At 41.4% G+C, this 9716-nt stretch overlaps 1 protein-coding gene across 1 annotated transcript; it reads left to right on the forward strand.

Annotated features, from left to right (window-relative positions):
• The first annotated feature begins 5007 nt into the window (after nucleotides 1–5007).
• On the forward strand, nucleotides 5008–9303 carry LOC124988896 (HLA class II histocompatibility antigen, DO beta chain-like). The gene is made up of 5 exons (XM_047558722.1): nucleotides 5008–5145; nucleotides 6611–6880; nucleotides 7350–7631; nucleotides 8091–8201; nucleotides 8626–9303. The coding sequence occupies exons 1-5, from the start codon at nucleotides 5055–5057 to the stop codon at nucleotides 8664–8666; spliced, it is 795 nt and encodes a 264-aa protein (XP_047414678.1). The 5' UTR covers nucleotides 5008–5054; the 3' UTR covers nucleotides 8667–9303.
• The last annotated feature ends 413 nt before the right edge of the window (nucleotides 9304–9716 follow it).

The raw sequence follows: 9716 nt of genomic DNA on the forward strand, positions 1-9716 counted from the left end.
ACATGAGGTGCCCCCCAAAGCTTCCTTTAGTGCAGGAATATTCAGAGGTGAAGTGATTAGATAAGGAGAGCTGTAACCTAATTAGTTCATCCTAGTTTGAATGGACTGACTGGGTGGTAGCTGTAGATAGGTGTGGCACAGCTAGAAGAGGTGGGTCCCTGGGTTCGTGTCCTGGAAGGAATGTTCTTCCTGTGACTCCTTCCTCTTCTTTTCCCTCTGCTTTCTGACTCCACCATGACCTGAGCAGTTTTCCTCTGCTGGGCCCTTTCCCTATGATGTGCTGCCTCACTTTGGGCCTGGAGCAATGGAGTCAGCCACCTGTGGACTGATATCTCTGAAATCGTAAACCCCCAAATAAACTTTTCCCCCTCTAAGTTGTTATTGTCAGGTGTTTTGGTCACAATGATGCAAAAGCTGACTAAAACAACCATTAAATAGTAACCGTCTGTTTTTCATGACAGTTTTTCACTTGAAGTATATTTTGTCAGTTATAAGTACTGTCACTCCGGCTCTCTTTGGGTGCCATTTGCATGGAGTATCTGTTTGCATCTCTTTACTTGTAACCTGCATATGTTCTCAAGGTTTGAGTCTTCCGTAGGAAGCATGTGGTTGGATTTCATTTAAAAAATCCTTTTAGTTCTCTATATCTTTTGATGGGATCATTTAATCAATTTACATTTGCAACTTTTTTTGACATTTCTTCAACATCTATTTCTTATCCATTATAGGACTTTTGAAGAATAAGGAGAAAAATTTTTCCACAAATGCACCTCTGCTGAATATGTTGACATTTTGACATGATCAGTATTAACCTTTAACCTTTAAGCTATAATATGACTGAGTTATGTATATAATAGATTTCCCTGATATCAGGAAACACATCAAAATGTAATAATCCTTTTGTTAAAAAATTTCTCACCAACTACTATGATTAATTTTAGATTTTTTGTTTTTACAATATATGGTTTATTCAATGCCAATATTAAATTATTGTTTTAATGTTTTCAGTTGTACCCCAACAGAGAGGGCCCAATACTGGACCATTCTACAGTGAAGGTCCAGCAAATGGGGAGAATTTGTCAGTGCAAATTTGACTGCTATTGATAGGTAAGGATTTATACTGTAATTTAGAAATTTTTTTTCTGGTTGTTTTGTAGATCCTTTTTTTCTTTTCTTTGTCTATTGATGTATTCCTTTGTGATCATGTGGTATGCATTGATTCCTCATGTTTTAAAATATTAAACTTTTTTTTTTCCCCAAGTACTGGAGTTTGAATCCAGGGCCTTGCACATGCTAGGCAAGTGCTCTAACACTGAGCTACATCACCAGCCCTTCTTATCTTATTTTGAGACGGGTCTTGCTAAGTGGCCTGGGCTAGCCTCAAACTTACCATCCTCCTGTCTCAGGCTCCTGAGTAGCTGGGATTGCAGGTGTGCATCCCTACACCCAGCTGATTCCTTACTTTTTTCATCTTTTGTGTACCTATGATAGATTTTTGTTTTGTGGTTACCATCAGTCTGACAAGAAACATCTCATATTTATAACAGGTTATTTTAAGCAACTTAGCTTTCATTGCTAAAAATACCTACAAACCCCCAACACTCTATACTTTTACTCCTTCTCTCCCACATTGAAACATTTTGATATTATTGCTTACTTCTTTTTAAATAATGATTTTAAAACTGTCCTATATTTTTATGTTACTAATTAACACCCTTTTCTTTCAACTTTTGTTTTTCTGGGAAAGTCTTCATCTCTCCTTCATTTCTTTTCTTTTTTCTTTCTTTCTTTTTTTTTTTTTTTTGTGTGTGCTGGGGATTTAACTCAGGGCCTTGTGCTTGCAAAGCAAGCACTCTACCAACTGAGCTATCTCCCCAGCCCTTCTCCTTCATTTCTGAAGCTCAATTTTGCAGGGTAAAGTATTCTTAGTTGGCAGTTTTTTTTTAACTTTAGCTTTTGAATATAATATCTCATTTTTTCCTGGCCTGTAAAGTTTCTTCTGATAAATCTACTAAATGTATAGAAACTCCCTCATATATGCTATTTGCTTCTTTTCTCTCCATGCTTTCAGGATCCTTTTTGTCTTTGAGTTTTGACAGTTTGATTATAATACTCCTTGGTGTAGTTTTATTTGGGTGGAAGCTGGAGACCTTTGAACTTTCTATACTTCAATATTTGTATATTTTCTAAGGTTTGGGAAAGTTTTATGTGTAATCGATTTAAATAAACTTTCTACCCTTTTTTCTTTTCTTCCTGTTAAAATTCTATGCCTCCAGGATTTGTTTTTTGATGCTGTTCCATAAAACCCACATTTCATCATTACTTTTAATTTTTTTCTTCCTCTGTATATTTTCAAATAAACTGTCTTCAACTTCACAGATTCTTCTGCTTGATTAATTTGCTATTGAAGCTCTGTATTGTGCTTCTTATTTCATTTATTGCATTTTTCAGCTTCAGAATTTGACTTTTAAAAATAATTTAATTATTTTTCATTTATTTTCTTGTAGTTTGATGTACTCTTTAAAATAAATATTTTGAATTCTTATTCTTAGTTCATATGCTTCCATTTTGGGGGTTCAACAGTGGAAAGATTTGATGGTATTGTACCTCTTTGCTTTCTCTCTCTCTCTTTTTTTTTTTTTTTTTTTTTTTTGTTGTTGTTACCTTACATGGCTGCTTGCTTATTTGAATAAGTAGGGATTTAGTCCAGTCTTTGCAGACTGTTTGTCTGGGTAAACCCTTCAGCAGTTAGCTTGTCCACAGACTCAGGGTTAGCCCTTTGATGTAGTATAATAGTGGGCTTGATGCTGGAGTTTTTGGGAAGGCTGATCTGCACCTGGTCAGTAGGTAGGAGAGTCTGGCATCAGGGTTGATTGGGTTGAATGAAAGAATGAAACCAGTACTGGAGACAAGTTGATTGGATCCACAAGAATGACCCTGGAACCTAAGTATCCCAGGGTGGGGCTGGAACCTGAGTTCAATGGAGCCTATCTGAAGCCTGAGTGTACATGAACTATCTGGCATTGGGCTGGGTTTGAAGCCTAAGTGTGTGGTGGTGGGTCTGGGTCCTAGGTCCATGGGACTAACCTAGAGTTTAGTTTGCAAGGTTGGTCTTGGATCCTTAGTCCATTGGGTATGGTCTGTCACCAGGTCTATTGGGGTCTGCTGAAGTAGACCTGGACCTTGGGTCCTCTGGAGCCTGGTACCACAGGGACTGGTATGGACCCCAGGCTTGGCACTGTGGCAGGCGTGGAACCTGAGTTTATAGGGGCTGGTTTGGAGTCTATGACAGCAGGTTGTGACCTGGTGTTCTATCCTGAGGCTGGCCTGGCACCTGGGGCCCTGGGGGCTGGCTTGGAGCCTGCATTTGCTGGTACTGTGCTGGAGGTAAGGTGTGCAGGTCTGGAAGCTAGGTCAGTGAGGGCTGACTTAGGTCTTGGGGCTTTGGGAACCAGCCTGGGACTTGGATACACCAGGAGCCCATACTGGAACATGATCTGGTGCTTAGATCTACAGGGAATGACTGAGAGGTTGGGTCATGGGGAAAGCCTGGCACTGGGCAGGCCTTGAGCCTCTGTTTATGGGAGCCTGCCTGCCTGTTATGGGAGGCCAGGAATGCCAACCTGATGCTGGGGTAAACCTGAAGGGGCTGACTTGGCACTGGGTGGACCTGGAAAATCTATCCTTCGGGTCTAGTCTGGAGGTTGGGCCTATGTATACTGACCTGATGACTGATCCTGCAGGGATCAGCCTGGTGCTGGGGCCTTGAAGATTGGGGCCACAAAGGTCGAGGCTTGTGCTGGGGCAGTCCAGAGCTTGAATTCCACAGGTTGGCCTAGAGTCTTGTGAATACATTAGTCTCTCTGGCATAGGGGTAAGCTCAGTCCACAGGTACTGGCCTTGAGTCTGGGGCCACAGGGGTTGACCTTGCATTGGGTCATCCTGCATCCTTTATCTGCAGAGGCAGACTTAAATTCCCTGACCTTCAGAGCTGGCCCAGTGCTGGAGGTGGTCCAGAGCAAGGCAGCAACAGAGACTGAGTTCACCAGGCTGCCCAAGAGTCAGAGTCTTGGGAGCTTGCCCAGCACTGGGGTTTTCTGGGGCAACCTGGTATTGGAGTCTGAGGCAAAATCTGATGCTTACTCCCCTCTCCTTCCTCCATGTGGGTATCTCTTTCCGTGATGAGCTGCCTGGATTTGGAGGAGGGGTGACATGAGTAACGTAAAACTGGTTCAATGCATCTTTTCTTAATTTTGTGCTACACCCTGGTGCTGTAATTTCTTACCTGGTTTCCTTAGCTCTTGTGAAAGTATTCTTGCATGGGTGGTTGTTCTAATTGATGTTTTTCCAGCCAAGATGTACTAGAGAGTCTTATTCTGCCATCCTTCTGATTAGACCTCCCCAAAGCTTTCTTACATTTTATCCTTCACAAATAATTTTGCAGTATTTTATTCTTTTGAGAATCCTCTCTCCATATTCCTTTTTTCCTTTTTGTGGCCCTCTCTTGGCTTACACAAAATCATACTCTTCAGGCCGTTATCTATTCTGTTTCTTCTCTGATAAACCCTTCACTAACTCCTCTTAGGACAAATGCTTCAGAATGTTGTCCATTTTATTTCTTCTGCTGTCAATGTCAACTGTTTCACAGGAAGTTGGTCAGAACAGTCCAGGGACAGGGCCAAATAAGTATAGCAGGATATATAAGAAACAATCTACCACGTTCTTGTACCTTGGGTTATGGAGAGTGTGTATTTTTTTCTTATCTGAGCTCATTTCCCACATACCTAAACTACTCTCAGTGATTCTACAGGTAACCAATTTTTGACCAGTGTAGCACAACTTTATGAAAGTATTCTGCCCAGTGCCTAATGATGCAAAACTCTTCTGTCTTGATTGGTTAACAGTTTAAGGAAGTTTCCAATCCCATGGAGGCCAAAAAGTTCAGAAAGTTATCTATACTCTTAATGAATATTTTTTTTTCACTGAGCTGTGTGGAGGCAAGTTCTATTCTAGAGAGGCTGATAATTTTACTGTCTCATTGTCCCCCTTCCAGAATGGGCTCTGCATGGGCCCCCTGGGTGACAGCTCTGCTAGTGAATCTGATCAGGCTGAATTTCTCCATCACTCAAGACAGAGACTCTCCAGGTAAGTGCAGAGCAAGTTTTTCTGGGTTCGTGTACTAGGATTGGCATGGGGGAGGGATGTCTTTCCTTATTGGTCCAGGTGGTTGGACAGAGTGGAAGTGGATTCTGGCATCAAAGAGCACTGTTCTTCCCATTGATAGAAAAGTGGTTTTTTCTTCTTTATCATGCAATTTATCTCCCATTGACCCTGGGAGAAGGACTTCCTGTACCAGAGACAAAGATTCAAGGGTAGGAAGAAGGGGAACTTAGATTTCTTGTTGTATCAATATCAGTCCCAGGAACTGTAAGAGCAGGAGGCAGTCTGAGAATACCTGCTATTCTTAAACCAGGAGTTTATTATTCTGACGATTGTAACTTCTTCTGTCTTCATCTAATAAGGGTGTTTATGGAGGAATGATATTGAAAACAATTTCTTCTGTCATTTTAAAGATCTTATTACATGGTCTTAACTGTAGTAAGAAGCTTTGAGAAGTTGAATACATTGGTTATCCTTGTTCTCGGATTACTGGGTACAGATAATTTGTCACTGTTATTCTTATTGCTAAGAAGACAGGCTATGCAAACATGAAGTGATGTTAGACCAGGAAAGCATATATTTTGAGTAGAAAACAGGATGTACTGTGCTAAGAACAGAATCCCCTTTAAATGTCAGAGTGTCATTTTAAAGACAAAAGAGGAACAAACCCTGGGGAAAAGTATCATGGTTCTCAAAGAATAGAAACTACTCTGAGTTTATAATGTCTGTTAAACAACACATCTGAAAAATAATCAGCACAGATTTTAAATGATGATTAAAAATTCAGATTTTTTTTCTTAGACTATAAAAGAAAACAGAGACTATAAATGTAGGAAAATTGGGGGTTGGAACCTTACCTGAAATCAGCTGCTGAGTGAGAGATGAGCCTGGTTGACTAAGGAAAGTCATCCTTATGGCTCAGCTGAAATAAAAGTAAACTTACAACTCAAGATCAATAGCCATTATTCTTCAATTCTCAAATGTCATTTCCTTAAGGAAGGTCTCACTTTAACTACCGGTATTATTAACTTCTTTTGAATTTTCTTTTATTATTATTAAGTGCATAGACTTGAGTTAACCTCAATGAGTTCACAGCACTTTGTAATCATTGGATAGTACAAGGATCCTCCTCTCCTCCATTGTCTTCATTTTTGCCCTCTCCTCTCCAGAGATATTCGTTCTAGTGTGTCTGGTATGTCTTAAACGTAAGGGTGGCTTAAAAAATATATAGTCTTATTTTTCTGTGAGTATTCGAATTTTTTAAAATGTATTATTGTGCATTGAATCACATTCTATTTCTTTTCTCACTAAGCACCTTGCTTTTGAGCATACTGATGTCAAAAAACCTCCTCTCAGATCTGTGTGATCTGACGTAATGAGCCAGGAGTGGGACTTCCCAGAGGAGGGGTTGTTTCATGGTCCTTTTGTTTTTTGCTTTTTTTTCTTCCAGAAGATTTTGTGATTCAGGCAAAGGCTGACTGTTACTTCACCAATGGGACAGAGAAGGTGCAGTTTGTGGTCAGATTCATCTTCAACTTGGAGGAGTATGCACGTTTCGACAGTGACCTGGGCATATTTGTGGCACTGACAGAGCTGGGGCGGCCTGATGCTGAGCACTGGAACAACCGCCCAGATATACTGGAGAGGAGCAGAGCCTCTGTGGATTTGCTCTGTAGACATAACTACTATTTGGGGGCCCCCTTCACTGTAGGGAGAAAAGGTGAGGAGGAAGGTCAGGTCTAGTGGGGTTCGGGAGTCTGCTCCATGAGATCCTGGCCATGGTACTTCTTCCTTGTGACAGGTAAATTTTTGCTTCAGGATAAATGGGTTACAAGTTGGGGAGTTTGTATCTATGTTCTGTCCCTAACTGTGAGTCACTCATTATCCTCACAGGTCAGGTCACTGTGATCTTGGTCCCAGTCCTCCTAGGTTCTCAGGGACTTTTAGAACTAGCATAGCCTCAATAGAAGGGGTGATTGTGGGAGAACCTGAGAAGGTCTAAATACTCTTTGGGGGCATCAAAATAACCTATTTCTCAGTTTCTGGGGGCTGAAATATCTCTACACTTCTATTTTTCACTTGGGTGATCTGGGATAGAAATTGGGGTGGTGACTGTCCCTGAAGAAGCTCCTGCTCTGGCTCGGTTTGGTAGTTCCTTTACAATGTCTCATTTTTCTCTTCCTTCCTAGTACAACCAGAGGTGACAGTGTACCCAGAGAAGACCCCATTCTTGCATCAGCACAACCTGCTGCTCTGCTCTGTGACAGGCTTCTATCCAGGGGACATAAAGATCAGGTGGTTCTGGAATGGACAGGAGGAGAGAGCTGGGGTTATGTCCACTGGTCTTCTTAGGAATGGAGACTGGACCTTTCAGACCATGGTGATGCTGGAAGTGACTCCTTCACTTGGAGATGTTTACAGCTGCCTTGTTGAGCACCCCAGTCTGTCGAGTCCTATTTCTGTGGAGTGGAGTGAGTACTAGTTTCTTGTACTCTCTGGGCCTGACTCAGGATCAAACATTTACAGGGTGTCACTTCCCCGTTTGTCTTGGTCACAACACAAATCCTTCTTTCCCTTGACCTGGGAGGGTCACAGAAATCATAGACCTTGCTTTAGGATGGGAGAAAATAAAGCAACTATGAATCCTCATATTTTCCAAGAAATAAAGAGTTTAATCACCTCATTATTTGCTTCTAACTCTAGGAACTGCTATCCTTCATTACTTTGGTCTTCGTATTTAGGGGACATTCTCATGGGATATAAGCATCAATAAAAAACCATTCTGTGATTGCAGACCTTGGCCTCAGAGTGCCACCTTTAAATTTATTTCTTCTTCAAATAGCACTGGTGTCCAGTATGGACTTTGGAACTTTAAGAAGGTGCATCAACTATTGGGAGCTACTCACTAACTTTAAACCTGTTTTCTGCAGGAGCACAGTATGAATATTCTTGGAAAAAGATACTTGGTGGAGTTGCAGCCTTCCTATTTGGGCTACTTTTCCTTCTGGTGGGGATCGTCATCCACCTCAGGGCTTGGAAAGGTAATGAGCCTCTGAGAACCTTGCCACCTGCCTTGTGACTTCTCTGGTTTTCGACTTTCCCTACATCAAAGATCCGAGGTAGGGAAGACTGGTTGTACTTCTCAGGGATCACTAGGATCACTGAAGCCAGACACAAGTTTTGACAGTGCAGGCCACTCCCTATTCCTCAGGATAATCAATTTTGTCCTAAATGGATCATTCCATTGTCTCTTTCCAGGATCGGTGGACACTCAGTCTGGTGATGAGGTAATGTCTCTTATTCCTTGTTTCTGTGCAGCAGATTATTCTTCCAGTGCTTTGGTTAGAGGGAGACAACATGGGGTAAAGGAGGCAGAGGGTGGCCCTGACTGGTGGTACTGTCTCCTGAGTTCCTGGAATGGGAGGGTGGGATCCCTTCTTGAGACCTTCATCACTGTTTCCCCAGGTCTCAAGAGGTGTTCTACCGAAGCCGTACTCAGGTCCTAATCAAAGCTCTCCTGAAGCCTGAAGTTGTGTCAAGTGGCCTGGGCCATGGTGAGGTAAAGGACATTCTAGAGGTCGCCATTTTGGGAAGGACTTTTTTCCTTGATCCTGGAGTCCTGAATGGATTTTGGAGTTTTGTGCTGTGAGAGCACGCATCTCCCTCCCTCTGTCCTTTCTTTTGCTTGTGTGCTTCATTAGTTCCCATTTCCAAAGACTCAATCCAGAAATTTCCTGAATTCCTAAATCTGTCTTTCAACTGCAGTCTCAACTGTCTTCAGCAGACAAATGCTTAGTCACTGTTTCCAGTTACTATTTTTTAAAAGAAAATTATTGCAAAATAAAGTGGAGATACAGATAACCACACAAAATGTATGACTTAATGGATTATTGAAGGCAGAACCCCTGTAGTCATCACTCAGGTCAAGAAATAGAACTTTGCCAGCCACTACAAAAGTTTCCATGTGCCTCAGGACAATCAAACCCCCTTCATCCCATTTACAGTAACTCCTTTCTCGTAGTTATTTACAGCTTATTTACCCAAGTGTGATTCCTGCACACCACGCTTAGTTGTCTGTTATGTCTCATGGGTTTCACGGGTTTCTTCTCCATCCCCTTCTTTTCATTATGATTAATTCATGGAAAAGCCACAGTCATTGGACCTGAAGTGTTTCCCACACTCTGGATTTTGGTGCCTGCATAAACATGGTGCAGTTTAGCATGCTCCTTTGCACGCGCTCTCTCTCTCTCTCTCTCACTATATATATGCATATATATAAGCATATATATATATATATTTTTTTTTTTTGCCAATTAGCATCTGGTGCAGAGGTGGGATTAGACTCCAGTTTGATCATTTTGGAAGGTGGCTGCGTGGTCTTTCACCACAAGACATGTAGTTCTACTTGATTCCCTTTTTGTGGTGTTAGCAACCATTGATGCTAATTGCCTAATTTTGTTAATATATTGGGTATTGCACAATGGTGATTTTTCTAATTTTGTAATTCCTTCTTTGTTTATTTATTATATACTTTTTGTTCTTTTCACTGAATTATT

The sequence above is a fragment of the Sciurus carolinensis genome, chromosome 7, assembly GCF_902686445.1.
Source record: "Sciurus carolinensis chromosome 7, mSciCar1.2, whole genome shotgun sequence".
NCBI lineage: Eukaryota > Metazoa > Chordata > Mammalia > Rodentia > Sciuridae > Sciurus > Sciurus carolinensis.

Coding starts and splice junctions, on each gene's coding strand:
- LOC124988896 (XM_047558722.1), top strand. CDS start 5,055: ATGGGCTCTGCATGGGCCCCCTGGGTGACAGCTCTGCTAGTGAATCTG. Junction 7,632..8,090: donor TCCTATTTCTGTGGAGTGGA/GTGAGTACTAGT, acceptor TGTTTTCTGCAG/GAGCACAGTATGAATATTCT. Junction 8,202..8,625: donor CCACCTCAGGGCTTGGAAAG/GTAATGAGCCTC, acceptor CTGTTTCCCCAG/GTCTCAAGAGGTGTTCTACC.